A 20195-nucleotide genomic window follows, 5' to 3' on the forward strand; every position below is an offset into this window, starting at 1 on the left:
GGTTTGCTAAGACTGTTGGAAAAGCGCAGTAGTAGGGTGGGAGTGACCCGATTTTCCAGGTGCCGTCCGTCACCCCTTTCCTTGGCTAGGAAAGGGAATTCCCCTGACCCCTTCTGCTTCCCGGGGCAGGCGATGCCTCACCCTGCTTCGGCTCGGGCTCGATGCACGGCACACACTGTCCTGCACCCACTGTCTGACAATCCCCAGTGAGATGCACCCGGTACCTCAGTTGGAAATGCAGAAATCATTCGTCTTCTGTGTCGCTCACGCTGGGAGCTGTAGACTGGAGCTGTTCCTATTCGGCCATCTTCACTTTTAGCCTTCAAGCTGCCAAGCTAACTTTAGGAGACATTTAGTTTATAGTTTAAATTATAATAGCCCTTCCCCCAAACTCAATCACCTTTGTAAAGCTAATTAGAGACCACTAGGCTAGGGGGCAGAGAGGAGCCTAAATTCTGCTAAGGTGTAAACATAAACGATTGCCAGCCATAATTCTGGAGGTCATAAGATATGCAACTTCCCCAATTATTCCTTCAGATAACATCACTACTGTAGAACCTAAGATTGACCTTTTGGGATACTTTCTCAGGTTTCTTGCATGTCTGACACCCATGCTTTACCTGGACCTACTGATCAACAGCTCCTGTGGCCTTACCCAGGAGTGATTCAGCATGCAAGAAGATCATTTCCCACATCCCTATGATTGCACCCCAACCAATCGGCAGCAAGCACCCACCGTCTAGGCACCCCCACCCTTTCCCCCAAACTACCTTTGAAAAACTCCTAACCTATAAGCCTTTGATGAGACTGATTTGAGTGATAACTCCATCTCCCACATGGCGTGGCTGGCCTGGTGTCAGTTGAACTCTCCACTGCAATGCTGAGATTTTTTTTTTTTTTGAGACAGAGTCTTGCTCTGTTGCCCAGGCTGGAGTGCAGTGGAGTGATCTTGGCTCACTGCAATCTTTGCCTCCTGGGTTCAAGTGATTCTCCTGCCTCAGCCTCCCAAGTAGCTGGGATTACAGGCGCACACCACCACACTGGGCTAATTTTTGTTTATTTAGTAGAGACAGGGTTTCACCATGTTGGCCAGGCTGGCCTCGAGCTCGTGACCTCAAGTGATCTGCCTGCCTCAGCCTCCCAAAGTGCTGGGATTACAGGCATGAGCCACTGCAGCTGGCCCAATGCTGAGAATTGATTTTCTTCATGCAGTGGGCAGGAAGAACCTGTCAGGCAGTTACAATAAGAGTTCCAGGCCAGCCACCATGGCTCACACCTGTAATCCCAACACTTTGAAAGGCCAAGGTGGGCTGATCACTTGAGCCCAGAAGTTGCAGACCAGCCTGGGCAACATGGTGAAACCACATCTCTATTAAAAAGTACAAAAAATTAGCCAGGCATGGTCCCATGTATCTGTAGTCCTAGCTACTCAGGAGGCTGAGGTGGGAGGATCATCTGAGCCTGGGAAGTTGAGGCTGCAGGGAGCCATGATCATGTCAGAGGTGTTTGAACCACAGCGACTCCATCTTGAATAGGCGCTGGGTAAAATAAGGCCGAGACCTACTGGGCTGCATTCCCAGGAGGTTAGGTATTCTAAGTCACAGGATGAGATAGGTCAGCACAATGTACAGGTCACAAAGACCTTGCTGATAAAAGGATGTGGTAAAGAAGCTGGCCAAACCCCACCAAAACCAAGAAGGTGAGGAAAGTGACCTCTGGTGGTCCTACTGCGCATTATATGCTAATTAAATATATTAGCATGCAAAAAGACATGCCCACCAGTGCCATGACAGTTTACAAATGCCATGGCAATGTTAGGAAGTTACCCTATATGGTCTAAAAGGGGGAGGAACCCTCAGTTCCAGGAATTGCCTATCCTTTCCTTCCCCCGCCCCCCCCACCCCCTTGCCCCCAAAAAACTCATGAATAATCCACCCCTTGTTTAGCATATACTCAACAAATAACTATAAAAATAGCCAACTAGCAGCCCTCAGGGCCACTATGCCTACAGAGTAGCCATTCTTTTATTCCTTTACTTTCTTAGCTTGCTTTCGCTTTACTCAAATTCTTTCTTTACCCGAATTCTTTCTTACTCAAGGTCCAAGAATCCTCTTGGGGTCTGGATTGGGATCCCTTTCCAGTAACAATTGTGCCACTGCACTCCAGCCTGGGTGACGGGAGTGAGACGGTGTCTCACAGAAAGAAAAAGAGGGAGAGTTCCAGGAGAAATTGTGTGTGTGTGTGTGTGCGTGTGTGTGTGTGTGTGTGTGTGTGTGTGTGTGTTGGAGGCTGGGGCGGGGGGCGGTCGGGGGGTAGTCCTAGAAGTGTTAGATGTTAGGGAATCATTAAATAAATAGTTCAAGTAAGTAAATTTACCCAAACGAAAGAATAAACATTTCCAAAATCATAGCAGCCATGGAGAGTGCAGCCCAAAAGGTGAAAATATCCCCATCCAAGGTACCCCACCATGACATTCAGGGACCAGGGGACTGGAATGTTGGGGCTCAGAACACCACCCCAAAATATGACTGTGGAAGACGAGAATTAATGCCACCTCAAAATATACTTTGGCATGTTTTGAGATGGCTATTCCAAGAAACTAAAGACACAGGAATAGCTCTGAAAAGATCTCCTTTTGTGAAAGAAATTTATGAAAGAATTTTGTAAAAGGAAATCTACATTAGCAAACAGCAGATGCAAGCAGAGGCTTTCTCTGAGCCCCCCTTATCTGCCTAGAGATGGAACTAGGAAAAATCATATCACAGGAAGAGGAGATTGTGGGTCGACACGTCCCAGATAGAGATTACCACAGGCGGCCACGCTTCTGAAGGGTGCTACCTGAGAGATTTTATCTGCATAAGGCAACCTTTGTGGGCTGTGCATTTCCTCCCCTCTCCCTTCTAGAATTTGTGCTGTGACCTCCTCTCCGCACCCCCACCAAGTGCAGCACCAGGTGTACCCTCTCCACACCCTCTCTGCACCCCCACCAAGTGCAGCACCAGGTGTACCCTCTCCACACCCTCTCTGCACCCCCACCAAGCCCCAGGTCCCCTATTCCTTTCCATGGCCTCAAGATGGTACACACACTGGCTCTTCTGGGAGTTTCATATTTTGTGAGGCCTCCATGCATATGTGCACATAATAAATTTGTGTGTCTTTCCTCTTGTTAATCTGTCTACTGTCAAGTTTATTCCAGAGACAAATTATTGAACTTTCAGAGGGTGAACGAAAAGTTCCCCTTTCCCCTACAGAAAAAAGAAAATATCCTTAAAGAACCCATTCTCTTATTTCTGGAAGGTATCATTTAGCTCATGGTGGGTAGGAATCTCACAGGTTGAAATAGCATTTCTAGTAGAATTGTCACAAGGATTTTAGTACACTTAAGAAGTTCATAAAGAAGTTCTAAGGATGCTAGACTACCTTTTTTTGGTAATGTAAAAGTAATAAAGGGTCACTACAGAAAATATGAATTTCAGAAAAGTATAAAGAAGAAAAGCAACAGCTATAATTGAACAACCCTGAAATAAATACTGTAACTGTTTTGGATTGCTTCCTTCTTGTGCGTGAAGTTTTTTCCCCCATATAGCATCTCCATATCCTTTAATAATATTTATCATTAAACATAACTGAAACTATACTTGTGAACAGTTTTGGAGTGCTGGAGTGCAATGGCTGGATATCAGCTCACTGCAGCCTCAACCTACCCAGGCTCAGGTGATCCTCCCACGTCAGCTTCCTGAATAGCTGGGACTACAGTCACACACCACCACACCCAGATCAGTTTTGTATTTTCTTCTTTTTTTTTTTTTTGAGATGGAGTCTCACTCTGTCGCCCAGGCTGGAGTGCAGTGGCGCAATCTTGGCTCACTGCAAGCTCCACCTTCCGGGTTCACGCCATTCTCCTGCCTCAGCCTCCTGAGTAGATGGGACTACAGGCGCCCGCCACCACGCCCGGCTAATTTTTTATATTTTTAGTAGAGATGGGGTTTTACCGTGTTAGCCAGGATGGTCTCGATCTCCTGACCTTCTGATCTGCCCGCCTCGGCCTCCCAAAGTGCTGGGATTACAGGCGTGAGCCACCGCGCCCAGCCCAGTTTTGTATTTTCTGTAGAAATGGGGTTTCACCATATTGTCCAGGCTGGTCTCGAATTCCTGGGCTCAGCTGATCCACCCATCTCAGCCTCCTAAAGTGCTGGGAATACAGGCATGAGCCATTGTGTCTGGCCCAGTTTTACAATGTTATGTACAAAGCCTCAAAGGTGAAGGATACAGTGAGCCATGTTCACGCCAAAAAAAAAAAAAAAAAAAAAAAGAAAGAAAGAAAAAAAAGAAACAGGTCACAAAGTCCCAGCTAATAAGACTGGTTGCGGTAAAGAAGCCAGCCAAAACCCACCAAAACCAAGATGGCAATAAAAGTGATCTCTGGTCATCCTCACTGCTCAAAATACACTAATTATAATGTATTAGCATGGTAAAACATATGCCCACCAGTGCCATGAGAGTTTACAAATGCCTAGAAGTTACCCTATATGGTCTTAAGTGGGGAGAAACCCTTAGTTCTAGGAATTGCCTGCCCCTTTTCCAGAACGTTCATGAATAATCTACCCCTTATTTAGCATATGATCAAGAAATAACTATAAGTATACTCAGTGGGGCAGCCCATGCCACTACTGTGCCTATGGAGTAGCCAGCCATTCTTTTGTTTCTTTACTTCTCTAATAAACTTGCTTTCACTTTCCTCTATGAACTCGCCCCGAATTCTTTCTTGCACAAGGTCCAAGAACCCTCTCTTGGGGTCTGGATTGGAACCCCTTTCCAGTAATACAGTGGGTTCATTTTGCTTGCTGCCCAGATAGAGCCAGATCAGGACCTCTTTCCAGTAACACAATGGTTGATTTTGCTTGCTGCCCAGATAGAGCCAGATCAGGACCTCTTTCCAGTAACACAATGGTTGATTTTGCTTGCTGCCCAGATAGAGCCAATCTGTCAAGACAAGAGAAACTGCACTGGGGAGAGACTTTCATTCACAGCTGAATGAGAGACCAGAGTTTTATTACTCAAAACAGTCTCTCCAAAAATTCAGACTAGGGTTTTTCAAGGATAGTTTGGTGGGCAGCAGGGCTAGGGAATGGGGAGTGCCCATTAGTTGGGTCAGAGATGAGATCTTATGGAGTTGAAGCTATCCTCTTGGGCTGAAGTGATTCCTGGGTGGGGACCACAGGAACAGCTGGCAGGTCTGAGTGGCAGTCGTCAGAAATGCAAAAACCTGGCCGGGCATGGTGGCTTACACCAGTAATCCCAGCACTCTGGGAAGCTGAGGCGGGCAGATCACCTGAGGTCAGGAGTTTGAGATTCGCCTGGCCAACATGGTGAAACCCCATCTCCACTAAAAATACAAAAATTAGCCAGGCGTGGTGGCGCACGCCTGTAATCCCAGCTACCTGGGAGTCTGAGACAGGAGAATCACTTGAACCAAGGAGGCAGAGGTTGCAGTGAGCCGAGATGGGGTGCCACTGCACTCCAGCCTGGGCAACAGAGTGAGATTCCATCTCAAAAAAAAAAAAAAAAAAAAAAGAAATGCAAAAACCTGAAAAGACACCTCAAAAGGCCAATCTTAGGTTCTACAATAGTGATGTTATTGCAGGAGTAATTGGGGAATTGCAGATCTTATGGCTAATTTATTCGTCCTAAAAAGACACTCTGGCACCAGGCAAGAAGAGGGTTTATTTCAGGAAAGAGCTGTTATCATCATTTCAAAGTTAAACTATAAACTAAATTCCTCCCAAAGTTAGTTCAGCCTAAAGTTAGTTCAGGAATGAACAAGGATAGCTTGGAGGTTAGAAGCAAGATATAGTCTGTTAGGTCAGATTTATTTCACTGTTGTAATTTTCTCACTGTCACGTTTTGCAAAGGTGGTTCCAGGACTTCGGGAATATGCCACCATGACTGGCTTTTAAAATTTTTTTGTAGGGGTCTCATTATGTATCCCAGATTGGTCTCCCAACTCCTGGTCTCAAGTGATCTTCTTGTCTTCAGCCTCCCAAAGTGCTGGGATTATAGGTATGAGCCACCATGCTGGGCCTCATTTAATTTATAATTATTTCTAATTAGGATTGACCATTTTGCCCATTTTGTCAGCACTTTCTTTCTTTCAGGAGTTGTCTCATTTTGCCAGTCCTGATATTTTTCTTATAGATCTAGACATGTTTGGCAACATGCTCCAAGGAGCTACATGTCATGTTCTCATCTCCATGGCCATGCCCCAGACCAGAGAATATAATGCCTCCACTGTGAAAATATTCTTTCCAAATGACAGTGACAGTTATGGCACTCACGTTTTCCACAGCATTTCTTCCTCTTTTTCCTTCTCCTGGTTTTCTGAGTGTTTGTATTTGTTTTCCTAGTTTATCTTACTCTGGCTGAGTGAACATATGACTGGAGCTGTTTCCCTACCTTCCAGCACATGCGCATGTTACCGGGAAGGGGTCCCAATCCAGACCCCAAGAGAGGGTTCTTGGATCTAGCAAAATAAATAATTCAGAGTCCATAAAGTGAAAGCAAATTTATAGGAAAGTAAATGAATAAAGAATGGTCACTCAACAGAGTAGCCCCAAGGGCTGCTGGTTGCCCATTTTTGTGGTTATTTCTTGATTATATGCTAAACAAGGGGTGGATTATTCATGCCTCCCCTTTTTAGATCATAAAGGGCAACTTCCTGACATTGCCATGGCATTTGTAAACTGTGATGGGGCTGGTGGACTGTAGCAGTGAGGATGACAAGAGGTCACTCTCGTCGCCATCTTGGTTTTGCTGGGATTTGGCTGGCTTCTTTATTACAAACTGCTTTATAAGCATGGTTTTTATGACCTATATCTTATGCTGACCTCCTATGTCGTCCTATGACTAAGAATGCCTTAACCTCCTGGGAATGCAGCCCAGCAGGTCTCAGCCTCATTCTACTCAGCCCCTATTCAAAATGGAGTTACTCTGGTTCAAATGCCTCTGATACCCACTATCCCTTCACCCCTACCCTGCACTCCAGCCATAGTGACCCCAGAGTGCCCTGCACCCAGCTGGTACCCATTGAACACAATTTAATGAAATACCACACATTTGAGGAGGACAGGAAGGAAAAGTGAAAAACATCTGATTTATTTTACTTATTTATTTGAGACGGAGTTCTGCTCTTGTCACACAGGCTGGAGTACAGTGATGCGATCTAGGCTCACTGCAACCTCTGCCTCCCAGGTTCAAGCAATTCATCTGCCTCAGCCTCCCGAGTACCTGGGATTACAGATGCGCACCATCATGCCCAGCTAATTTTTTTTTTTTTTTTTTTTTTTTTTTAAGTAGAGACAGGGCCTCACCATGTTGGCTAGGCTGGTCTCGAACTCCTGACTTCAGGTGATCCGCCTGCCTCGGCCTCCCAAAGTGCTGGGATTACAGGTGTAAGCCACCTTGCCCTGCCCTTATTTTTAAATTTTTATTTATTTATTTATTTTAAAGACAGGGTCCTGCTATGTTGCTCAGGCTGGAGTGCAGTGGCTGGTTTATTCACAGGTGAGATCATAGTGCACTGTAGCCTTGAACATCTGGCCTCAAGTGATTCTCCTGCCTCAGCTTCCCAAGTAGCTGGGACTACAGGCATGTGCTACTGTGCCCTACTAATTTTCTTTTTAATAGAACATTTGGTTTCAGTAGCAGAACTTACTTAAATTTGTGAGAAATGTCTGCTCCCCAATAGAGAACATGGCCCTGCAAAACAGTCTTGGTTTACTCATTTCACAATTTTCCCTTCCTCAGTTGACAACTGTGAAATAGGGAACCAAATGCTATCAAAGATAGCTACAAATAATATCTGCGTGAGGCAGACAATTATCTGTGCTGCAGACCCATCTCTGCTTTGGCCTTAATTCCAAACAACAGTAAAAGCAAATCCACAAAACCATTTGGGGATAGGAAAGTACAAAGGGGTATTTACTCACAGGAAAAAAAAGTTAGGACCCTTCATTGGTGTCCAGCACGTATTTATGCTCCCCAGTGTCCTGGGGGCCTTGCAGACGCCTTTCGAGCCCATCACAGACATTACCTTAAAATGCTTCCCAGATTTAACTGAAAGTAAACACCTTCAGAAGGGAAAGTAGACTGAACATTAGGTAAAAGCACCCTTGCTTTCTAATCTCCAGTGAGGCCAAAATTGATCTTATGAGCTCATAAGTTGATCTAGAAAACACATTTGTAATAAATATTTTCTATGCTCTTCAATGACAATTAAAAAATGGACACTATATAACTAAGATGGGATTGATTTTATGAGCTTTTAAGTTAATCTAGAAAACACATTTGTAATAAATATTTTCCATGCTCTTCAGTAACAATAAAAAAAGAACACTATGTAACTAATTAAGATGGGAGTAGGCCAATAAAAACATCTAGTGTCTAGCACCACCTTGTGGTACAACATTCAAATCCCGAGCCCTTGCAAGGACCCCAAGATTAAACCTTCTTGAAAAAGAGTTGGTTCATGAGCTGCTCTACCATTTCGACGTAACAATATACTTTCTGGAGAAATACAAAATAATAGAAATAACTAACACTTGACTGGTACTTTATAGTAAACCAAGCACTCCCATCTGAATGATCTCACTTAATCCTGGCAGCAGCCCTGCCAGGTACTAGGTACTAAGATCTCAGTCTTAGACATGGGGAGTCTGAAGTTCAAAGAAGTTGGTAGTTTGTACTGGGCAAGTCCTGCACTTGAACCCATTTATTCATATTCCAAATCCTGTAATAAAATTGTATTAGCACTATTGTATGGCGTATGTGTGTGTGTATGTGTATATATATATATACACGCACACACACATCACTATACTATATGTATTAATATATGTGAAAAGTTCAAAAGAAACATATAGTACTATATAGGATATTTTAATATAATATAGTATTTATACTATTTTTTATAGTACTGTTAGCCAGTACTCACTACGTTTCTGGGGACTGTTTTCTGGCTGTGAAGACAAGGCAATATTGGTTGACTCTTTGTAGTCTATATGATTCCACACAGTTTGCTACTAAACCAACCATGGTCTTGCTTTCCTAGTCCCTAAGCACCCAAACGTGGGAGAACCTGATCCTCTGTTGTATTAATTTAGGGTGCACTGATGGAAATGTGTCCAGGGAGAATGAACACAAGGACCTAGAGGCAATGAGACTGAAGCCATTTTTAGGTTTGGCCTTTAATATGCTTGTGAACCAATCTACTGGCTCATAGTTAAAATACTGATGGACTGGGTCACCTCATTAATTTAACAAGAAGTATATTTTACAATCAATATATCTTAAAGTTGGCAGCTGCCTGGGCCCACTTCCAACCCTGGCCCAGCCATGAAAAAAAAAAAAAAACTTAGTTATATATATATATATATATATATATAGAGAGAGAGAGAGAGAGCGAGAGAGAGAGAGAGAGAGAGAGAGAGAGAGAGAGAGAGAGAGAGAGAGAGAGAGAGAGAGAGAGATGGAGTCTCACTCTGTTGCCCAGGCTACAGTGCAATGGCGTGATCTTGGCTCACTGCAACTGCCACCTCCCAGGTTCCTGCCTCAGCTTCTCGAGTAGCTGAGACTAAAGGCACCATGCCTAGCTAATTTTTTGTATTTTTAGTAGAGACAAGATTTTGCCATGTTGGCCAAGCTAGTCTCGAACTCCTGACTTCAGATGATCCACCTGCCTCAACCTCCCAAAATGCTGGGATTACAGGCATGAGCCACCACGACCAGCCAGTTAATCTTAATGTATCTTAAATATATGAGAGGCCACTTGCTCAGTGTCAGAGGTCGGCATGTCATTAAACCAGCTTTAAATATTGTTTTTATTGTTTATTTTTTGAGACAGAATCTTACTCTGTCACCCAAGCTGGAGTGCAGTGGCACAACCTGGGCTCACTGCAACCTCCACCTCCCGGGTTTAAGTGAGCCTCGGCCTCTCAATTAGCTGGGACTACAGTGGACTACAGACATGCACCACCACGCCCAGCTAATTTTTGTATTTTTAGCAGAGACAGGTTTTAACATGTTGGCCAGGCTGGTCTCCAACTTTTGGCCTCATGTGATCTGCCCACCCCAGCCTCCCAAAGTGCTGGGATTACAAGCATGAGCCACCATGCCCAGCTTCACCTTTAAATATTCTAAATGAAAACTTTTGCAGCCTGGCTTTATGGGGTTAGAATTTGGGGCTAATTACTCCTGTGGGTAGAGACAACTCCAGGTTGTGTTTGGAGGAAACTGTTGGCCCCATTCACAGGTATATGCCCAGCCAACCACTGGCAAAGGAAGAGGACTTCATCAACCTGTTTTGCTTTCTCTGAAGTCATTCTTACTTGTCTCTTGGCCGGATGGTCTGCCCAATAGCTACCCTTCTAAGGGACAATAACCTAGACCTCCTGGTTCCTAGATTCACATCAAACCCTCCACTGAGAACACTATTGATGGAAAACTGACCGAAGGACCAACAGCCCGTTAGTCTTCCAGGGATTCTAAAACCCATCTAGACCAGCCCCTTTCAGTCCTCTTCATCCACTTATTTGACTAGTCCTTTGGGGGTTATATCTATGTTAAGCTATATTATCAGAAACAATGCTTTGATACTTGTGTTTATTATTGGTAAAGCTGTTAAGTTTGCTATGTTATAGTGTTCTCTTTATGGGAACTAGAGGGAAAGGTTCCTTAGATCTCCAGATTAGGGGTAGCTGCCTCAGGTTTATCGCATGGAGTCTGAACTTGATCTTGTTTCCTTCTTTACACTGACAACTAGGAAGCAAAATCTGTTATTTATCCTTAAGTGTATAAGACCTGCTGTAATGCAGTTTGTGTGGATAAGATTATTTTCCTGGCCTCAACTTTTATTTTCCTTTAGCCCAATTTCCCTACTTAAAATCGTGTAATTTTTGTATTTTTGTAAGTTGTCCTTAAACTTTTTTGGGGAGAATTTTAAAAATAGAAGAAAAACTACTCTCTGGTGTTAGACTTCAGAATAGAGGATATCCTTGTGGGGACAGTGACTGGAACGAGACACAGGGGTGGGGTGGGTTCTGGGGTGCCAGTCATGCTGGACGCGTCATACAGGTATGTTCACTCTGTGATGTCAGTGAGCTAAATACTTATGATTTGTGCACTTTTCTGTATGTATGTTAAGCTTCTATGTTCGAAAAATGAGGACTGAGGGAAATGATACTCACGTGCCATATATATGTACTTCCTTTAATCCTCTGAACACTTTTAAGTTAGTAGTTATCCCCATTATAAAAACGAGGAATGTGAGGTTCAAACAGGTTAAGGAATGAGGCCAAAATTCCAAATGACTTCTGATAACAAAAGCACAGGCTTATCCTACTACACTACACTGCTCCTTGCTCTTTTTTTTTTTTTTTTTTTAATTGGACACGGGGTCTTGCTCTGCACCCATGCTGTAGTGCAGTGGTGTGATAATGGCTCACTCCATCGCTACAGCCTCCAACTCCTGGGCTCATGGGATCCTTCAACCTCAGTCTCCCAAGTAGCTGGGACTACAGGCATATACCATCATACCTGGCTAATTTTCTTATTTTTTTCATAGAGATGGGGTCTTGCTACATCACCCAGGATCCCACTTTCCTACTTTAAATGGCCTGTCTTTATCCAGCTTAGCCACTAAAATCCAAGAAACATTGGTCAGACCTAGTAGAGACACAGGTGAAAGGACTTCTATGGAGGGGGCAGTGGGCAGCATCTGAGGCTGAAGCTGGCTGTGGGATTCATTTGGCGGAGGGGGCTTTGGGAGACAGCACTGGACTGAAAGTGCGGAGCTTGAGGCTGCTTCTGGACAGGGCTGGATTCTCACTGTGAGAAGGCCCATGAAGCCCCCTAAAGGTCCATCTTCTCTACAAATTCCATCAGCCCCTCCCAAGAAGTTGAGGACAGATGGCAGAATCACAACACCCAGCACGCACAGTCTGAGCCCTGCTGCCTGCCCCTCTTCTCTTCAGGAGCCAGGATTTATTCTGATTGTACAGAACCACTATGACTATTATCCAACCCCTTCACACTGGGACCCCTCCTCCAGATGTAGTTGGAGTTGAAGGGCCCAGGCCTGCTGCATGTGCAGTCCAGTCATGTACTCAAGACAGGGTTCTCACAAACAGCTTTCCGCAGAAAGGCAAACAGAAAGGCTTACAGGCTCAACTCGTGAGCAGAACAAAATAACCTGGATTTTACTTCATAAAGGAAAAGTCATTAAAAGGCAATGATTGGGAAAGAGGTCAGCAGACCAATTTAGGGATTTCCCCATATTCTGCAACACTAGCTACGTGATTTTGGACTCATCATTTACCCCTTGCTACTGCTTCCTCATTTCCCAATAGGGAGCTGGAATGTCCATTCTAAAGCCCCTCTCAACTCTGAAATTCTAACTCTAAACTAGACACCAGTCATCTTCTCCGAGAAACAGCACTGGACAAATGGGGCAGAGGGGAGGACAGGTGATGGCCATTCCCTCTCTCTCCCCCAGGGCAAACAGTGTGGCAAGGAACTGGCCCAGTGATAAGGGGTCTCAACAATCAGATAGGGAGCCATGGAGGGTTCTTGAGCACAGACAGAGCAAAAATGGTATTTGTGGAACACTGGTTTTGAAGAAATACATAACTGAACTAAAGGGGAGACCAATGGGCAAATATGACACTGGAAAAAGAAGAAAACAGAACAATCCTTTAGGCTAGAAATATATATGAGTGTCTTATTTTAGTCTACTTGGCCTCATTTTTCCCCATGGTTGTCTGACATGTTGCCTGGGGGAACACTTACAGTCACATGAGTAATGACAAGAATCTCTTTACGTGCTACAGGGTCCTTAGGCTTTTCTTTGTGGAATTTTACAGTGAACAATATGGCTAAATTATGTTATTCTATAAAACTCTGACTACTTTTCAGGCCTTGAAATTTTATTTACATGTCTCTAACACACACACATACACTTCCTATTTTTTAATACAAAAAGTACATAGTAGCCCCCCTTATCTGCGGGTGGTATGTTTCAAGACCCCCAGTGGTTGCCTGAAACCAAGATGGTACCAAACTCTAAAAAAAAGAACAACTTTAACAATATACCGTAATAAAAGTTATGTGAATGTGATCTTTCAAAAATTTTTTTTTTTTTTTTGAGACAGACTTTTGCTCTGTCGCCCAGGCTGGAGTGCAGTAGCGTGATCTCGACTTACTGCAACCTCCACCTTCCAGGCTCAAGCTAACCTCCCACCCCAGCTGGGACTACAGGCACATGCCACCACATTTGGCTAATTTTTGTATTTTCTGTAGAGACAGAGTTTCACCATGTTGCCCACACTGGTCTTGAACTCCTGGGCTCAAGGGATCTGCTGGCCTTGGCCTCCCAAAGTGCTGGGGTTATAGGCATGAGCCTATAACCCTCAAAATATCTTAAGAAAAGTAACTGACTGCAGTTGAAAACAGGTAATTGAAATTGTGGTAAGTGAAACCATGGATAAAGCGGGACTACTGTACATGCTCATTAAAAAAAATTAAGGGCCAGGCATGGTGGCTTACACCTGTAGTCCTAGCTACTCAGGAGGCTGAGGCAGGAAGACTGCTTGAGCCCAGGGGAGGTCGAGGCTACAATGAGCTGTGATCACACACCACTGCACTCCAGCCTGCGTACCACAAGATCCTGTCTCAAAAAATATATAAAGTAAAAAGAGTGATTTTATTTATTTATGAAACAGGGTCTCACTCTGTCGCCCAGGCTGGAGTGCAATGGCATGATCTCGGCTCACTGCAATCTCCGCCTCTTGGGTTCAAGCGATTCTCTTGCCTCAGCCTCCTGAGTAGCTGGGATTACAGGCACTTGCCACCATGCCCAGCTAATTTTTTTGTATTTTTAGTAGAGATGGGGTCTCACCATGTTGGCCAGGCTGGTCTCAAACTCCTGACCTCAGATGATCCCCCAACCTCGGCCTCCCGAAGTGCTGGGATTACAGGCATGAGCCACCGCACCCAGACGAAAGAGTGATTTTAAATTTTCCTCTTCAAGGGAAGGTATAAATGCCAACCTCATGAAAGGTCAGGACTTAGGATCCAGGCCCAGGACCACAGGAGATGGGTTCTTAGGAGGCTTTAGAAATTTGCTCTGAAGGAAAACTCTTGGCACACACAGGCCTTCTTTTTTATTCACCGTCTCTCGAAACACATACTCGTTTACCACTTCTTCATAACCTGTGTCCATAAAGAGCTGAGCCAGGAAGTCTGTAAGACAAGCATCAACAATGCTCAAAAGTCTTCATAACATTACATTTGCTTTGCAGTCCTTGAGGAGGGATAGAGGGCTGAGGCTATTTTAATATTTTTTTAAATGAAAACCTCAATGCTAAAATTTAAAGGTTTTGATTTGGGAACTAATACACTCCTTCTCCTCTTCTACCCAAACAGAAACCTCCAATTAAACAATTAAATCAGAAGAAGGTGAAGGACAACCTGGTGTGTGCATCTTGCCTTATTATGAATTCTCAAATACAAAAGCCCGAGTAAAAAGAAACAATTCCAAGTTGGTTATATTCCTTTTTTTTTTTAATTAAAAAAAAAATTTTTTTTTGAGACACAGTGTCACTCTGTCACCCAGGCTAGATCAGTAGCACGATCTCGGCTCACTGCAACCTCCGCTTCCCAGGCTTAAGTGATTCTCCTGCCTCAGCCTCTTAAGTAGCTTGGACTACAGGCACACACTACCATGCCTGGTTAATTTTTTTGTATTTTTAGTAGAGACAGGGTTTCGCCATGTTGGCCAGGCTGGTCTCAAACCCCTGACCTCAAATGATCCCCCAATCTTGGCCTCCCAAAGTGCTGAGATAACACGCATGAGCGACTGGGCCTGGCCGATTATATTCCTTTTTAAAAATTATCTTATTGTTTCCCATCTCCAAACAAAAACATAAAAATTGGCTATACTCCTACAAGGTCTGCATGTGCTCAATTTGTTTACATCAAACATCTTATTCATCCTAACACGAAGGAGGAAAATTTGTGATCAGAGTGGAGAAAAACACCCAGTGGTGACCTAGCTCCAGGAAAATCTAACCCAAATAATACATCACTACACATTAAATGAAACAAACAGAATAAATGGTGAGACAGCAAAAATAAAGACTCTTACTAAGAGCATTGCTCCAGAGAACGTGCTCTGAAGCACTCTGCAGATATCACCGAATCTTCTCAATATTTACAATTGGTTTAAATTTTATGAATTAAAACATCTTTTGAATTTTAACCTATTTTGATAATTTTGCATTTTTTTTGTTTTGTTTTGTTTTTTTGAGATAGGCTTCTCGCCCTGTCGCCCAGGCTGGAGGGCAGTGGTATGATCATAGCTCACTGCAGCCTCCATCTTCTGGGGCCAAATGATCCTCTTGCCTCAGCCTCCTAAGCAGCGGGACCACAAGTGCATGCCACCACTTCTGGCTAATATTTTTTTTTTTTATTTTTAGTAGAGACAAAGTTTCACGGTTGCCCAGGCTGGTCTCGAACTCCTGAGCTCAAGTGATCCTTCTATCTCAGTCTCCCAAATAATTTTGCAGCTTTAATAGTAATCACTCAATTTTAATTCATTTTGGTATCTAAAAGAATATTTCATTTCAAGAAGAAAAATGTTTGTTAAAATAGAGGTTAATTATCTTCCTGTCTAGATGATTAGGTAGACTATGTTCAAGACACCTAAAAGACCAAAATAATGTTCCACATTTTCTTATCAAAAATGACTTTTTAAATACCTCTTTAGGCTGGGCATGGTGGCTCACACCTGCAGTCCCAGAATTTTGGGAGGCTGAAGTGGGCAGATCACTTGAGACCAGGAGATTGAGACCAGCCTGGCCAACATGGCAAAACCGCATCTCTACTAAAAATACAAAAATTAGTTGGGCGTGGTGGCACACACTTGTAATCCTTGCTACTTGGGAGGCTGAGGCATGAGAATCACTTGAGCCTGGGTGGTGGAGGTTGCAGTGAGCCAAGATCACGCCACTGCACTCCAGCCTGTAAGACTCTGTCTCAAAAATAAATAAACGCCTCTTTACAGCAAATTTGCATATTTATTTAAAAACAGATCCAGGACAGGCATGGTGACTAACACCTGTAATCCCACCACTTTTGGAGGCTGAGACAGATGGATCACTTGAGCTCAGGAGTTCGAGACCAGCATGGGCAACATGGTGAAACCCCCATTCTACCAAAAATACAAGAAATTAGCCAGCCATGGTGGCATGTGTCTTGGTCCCAGCTACTCGGGAGGCTTCGGTGGATCACTTGAGTCTGGAAGGTGGAGGCTGCAGTGAGCCAAGATCACACCACTGCACTCCAGCCTGGGTGACAGAATTAGACTCTGTCTCAAAAACAACAAAAAAACCAAACCCCAAAACAGATCCAATCAATTCTACAGAAAAAGGTTTCCTGACTTTGTGCCATGGGAAAGTAATCTCAAGGCATTATACTGTCAAATTTGCTTTATTTTTAACTGCACAAGAAGTTTCTGACTTGCCCTCCCTCTTATTCCAGCACAATTCCTAGTAGGGAATCCACATGGCATGTCAGAGGCTGTCCATTAACCCAAGCTCATTAGGGGAGTCACTGACACCAGAAAAGGCTTGTGAGCTCTTTAAGGGCAGGGGCCAGGTCTGTGCCTTCCAGGTGCTGGGTAAATATTGTGCAGTAGAGGGCTTGTTTCAGGGTCTCGTGCACATGTCGCAAGCCTTCTCCAAGCAGCCTTGCAGTGATAATGCAATCAAATAAACAGAAACAAAGAATAAAACATTTAAAGACTGGATTCCATTCATCTTACCATCAGTAAAAAAATATGATCTGGTCCCATCTTGTCTAACATAAAAGTTTTCTCCAAGTTTGCTGCCGGCTTTAAACCTAAGCATGGCATGATCATACAGTCCGTAGTCACGAAACAAGACACTTTTGCCTGGTTTTAATACCTATGAAACAAAAGCAGGCTGAACATGACTTTGGAGAACCCTGTCAAAATAAAACCTGATTAAGTTAGGACTTAAAATAAATTTGTGATAATTACTAAGGGGACAGACTGAAATACCCATAATACGGAACCAAAATGGCCTACTACTTAAAAAGATAGTAAGACCGGGCAGGGCTCCATAACACTAAGACACTTCTTTTTTTGTTTGTTTGTTTGAGGTGGAGTCTTGCTCTGTCACCCAGGCTGGAGTGCAGTGGCATAATCTCACCTCACTGCAACCTCCGTCTCCCACGTTCAAGTGATTCTCGTGTCTCAGCCTCCCGAGTAGCTGGGATTATAGGCGCCCGCCACCATGCCCGGCTAATTTTTGTATTTTAGTAGAGATGAGGTTTCACCATGTTGGCCAGGCTAGTCTCGAACTCCTGACCTCAAGTAATTTGCCCACCTCAGTCTCCCAAAGTGTTGGGATTACAGGCATGAGCCACCTTGCTCGTCCCTGAAGACAATTCTTGAGTACCTCCAAGAGCACCCTGGAATGTCCAGTGTCACAGGATTAAAATGTTAGAGACCAACCTGGGCAATATAGTGAGACCCCATCTCTACACAAAAATTAAAAATTAGCTGGATGTGGTAGTGCGTCCTGTAGTCCCAACTACTTCAGAGGCTGAGGTGGGAGAATTGCTTGAGCCCAGGAAGTTGAAGCTGCAGTGAGCCACGTCCATGCCACTGCACTCCAGCCTGAGTGACACAGCAAGATCCTGTCTCAAAAATAAATAAATAAATAAGTGTTAGAGACAATAAATGAAAGTGTTATCCTCATTGAAGCACTTTCTTGCAACATTTTATTCACCATCTCCTAGTACTCAAACTGTATTCAACTGTCTCTTAAAAAACAAACAAACAAACAAAAACCAGAATGCCGTTTTGGCTCTTTACTGATTCAGGTTGGTTTTCCTCATTCTGAGTCTCAGCTCTCGTTTCATTGTGCCACAATGTATAGCTCAATCACGGTGCTAATGACTGATATATGCCTAGCATTTGACTGCTTAACCATACATTTTCTCATTGTATCTTCACCCAACTGTGGGACAAAGGAATGTGATTATTATTCTCACATGAGATATGGAAACCAATACTCAACAGGGTTAAGTGATCTGCCAATGATCATACATTAGCTTTTTTTAGACAAGGTCTTGCTATGTTGGCCAGGCTGGTTTCAAACTCCTGGCCTCAAGTGATTCACCTGCCTTGGCATCCCAAAGTGTTGGGATTACAGGCATGAGCCACCACACCTGGCCAAACTGTGTACTCTTGACCACTAAACCATAACTCCTCTCACCTTATAGCAGGACTCCATGGATCCCAGGTAACTGCAAAATCATCCTTGTCCCAGGGCTGGCGAAGCTCTGAAGAGCAGCCATGGCACTGCACAAATCAGAATTTAGGGTGGATGTTTTATGCCAGAGGACCCCTTTCTATACACTGACTACACAGCCTACCTAGTGAGAATGGAGAGACTATGTGAATCTAGACAGTACATGAGCCTCATGAGGGAAGGTAAGTAAAAGAATCCAGACTGTCCAACCCTCAAGTGCAGGCCCCAAATCACTAACCTTGTAAATGTTTTGTAAGACAAGGTGCATCTTATCAGGATGAACAGCTGACAGCACAAATATCAACATAACAACATCCACAGACTCTGGCGGTACATGATCCAGAAGATCATCTTTGGTCAGATCACACTGGAATACCTTGCATCTTTCTGTATCATATAAAGGATTTTGCTAGAAGGGGAAGAAATACAAATGAATTTTAATGCAACCACTATGCTGATACATATAGAAAAATACAACATCAAAAGGCGATCCAATTTCCACTTGTATACATAGAAATTATCACTGTTACCAGATAAAACTGATTAATAAATCACTCACTATAAAGCATGTAATATTCACTACTGCTACAGGGGCAAGACTTCATTTTAATAAATCATTTTTAACTGAGGAGAGAATAAGAGTATCACGTACTCAAAACTGAGCATTTTAGAAGCATATTATTTCCAGAGGGATGATGATCCAAAACTGGCCTCTGCTTCTTTTTGTTTTTTAAAGAGACAGGGTCTCACTCTGTCTGCTGGGCTAGAGTGCAGTGGCATGATCATGGCTCACTGCAGCCTTCACCTCCTGAGCCCAAGTCATCCTCCCACTTTAGCCTCCTAAGTAGCTGGAACTACAGGTGTGCACCACTGCATCTGGCTAAATTTTTATTTTTATTTTTGTAAAGATGGGATCTTGCTATGTTGTCCAGGCTAGTCTTGAACTCCTGGCCTCAAGTGATCCTCCCACTTCAGCTTCCAAAGTGCTGGGATTACAGGCATGAGCCACTATGTCCTGCTGACCTCTGGCTTCCTTAATCCTCCTTTGAATCATCTGCTTAAAGCCTAAACCCTATGAGAAGCCCTTCTAATTCCCCTTGATGAGATGCTCCCACAGTTCTTCTGGGGTATATTTTCTCTTTATGCAGCAAGCTAAATAAACTTAACCTTTTTTTGACTACAAATGTGTTCCTGGTACATTTTGGTTGGTAGGCTTCAACACATGTATAGGAGTATTATGAAGAAAAACATTAAACTTCTATTTCATGTAAATGAGGACCTGAATAAATAGATATACAAAGTTACTGGATGGGAAAATTAAATGCAAAATTAAAAAGATGTCAATTCTATTCATAATTCCATTTGTAAATCCAATGCAATCTAAACTGATTCCCAACAGATTTCTAGAAACTTGACAGGGTGAATCTAATTCATCATAAAGTAAAAATCTTTAAGAATAGCCAAGTCAATTTTTAAAATGATGAACAATGAGGTAGGTATGGTGGCTCATGCCTGTAATCCCAGCAACCTGGGAGACTGAAGTGAAAGGATCGCTTGAGTTCAAAGCTGCAGTGAGCTATGATCCATGCCACTGCAAGCTAGCCTGGACAACAGAGCAAGATCTCATCTTTAAAAAAATAGGCCAGGTGCGGTGGCTCACGCCTGTAATCCCAGCATTTTGGGAGGCCAAGGCGGGTGGATCATGAGGTCAGGAGTTTGAGACCAGCCTGGCCAATATGGTGAAACCCTATCTCTACTAAAAATACAAAAATTAGCTGGGCGTGGTGACCCGCACCTGTAGTCCCA

The 20195-nt window shown here is 43.6% G+C and overlaps 1 protein-coding gene across 6 annotated transcripts in view; it reads right to left on the minus strand.

The window, feature by feature from the left end:
- The window catches only part of METTL6 (methyltransferase 6, tRNA N3-cytidine), a 50748-nt gene that overhangs the window by 20360 nt on the left and 10193 nt on the right, over positions 1–20195 (minus strand). For 3 of the 6 annotated variants that reach the window (XM_063703428.1, XM_019023457.4, XM_063703429.1), the window contains exons 4-6: positions 18628–18798; positions 16874–17015; positions 14100–14292 (exon numbers count right to left, since the gene is read on the minus strand). In XM_063703428.1, coding sequence (XP_063559498.1) covers positions 14111–14292; positions 16874–17015; positions 18628–18798 — 495 coding nt within the window. In that variant the 3' untranslated portion in view covers positions 14100–14110. Of the gene's footprint in view, positions 1–12959; positions 14293–16523; positions 16799–16873; positions 17773–18353; positions 18440–18627; positions 18799–20195 lie in introns of those variants that run through there. The other 3 variants (XM_063703427.1, XM_019023458.3, XM_019023459.4) reach the window with 3 other exon arrangements.

This window comes from Gorilla gorilla, chromosome 2, assembly GCF_029281585.2.
Source record: "Gorilla gorilla gorilla isolate KB3781 chromosome 2, NHGRI_mGorGor1-v2.1_pri, whole genome shotgun sequence".
In the NCBI taxonomy this organism is placed as follows: Eukaryota; Metazoa; Chordata; class Mammalia; order Primates; family Hominidae; genus Gorilla; species Gorilla gorilla.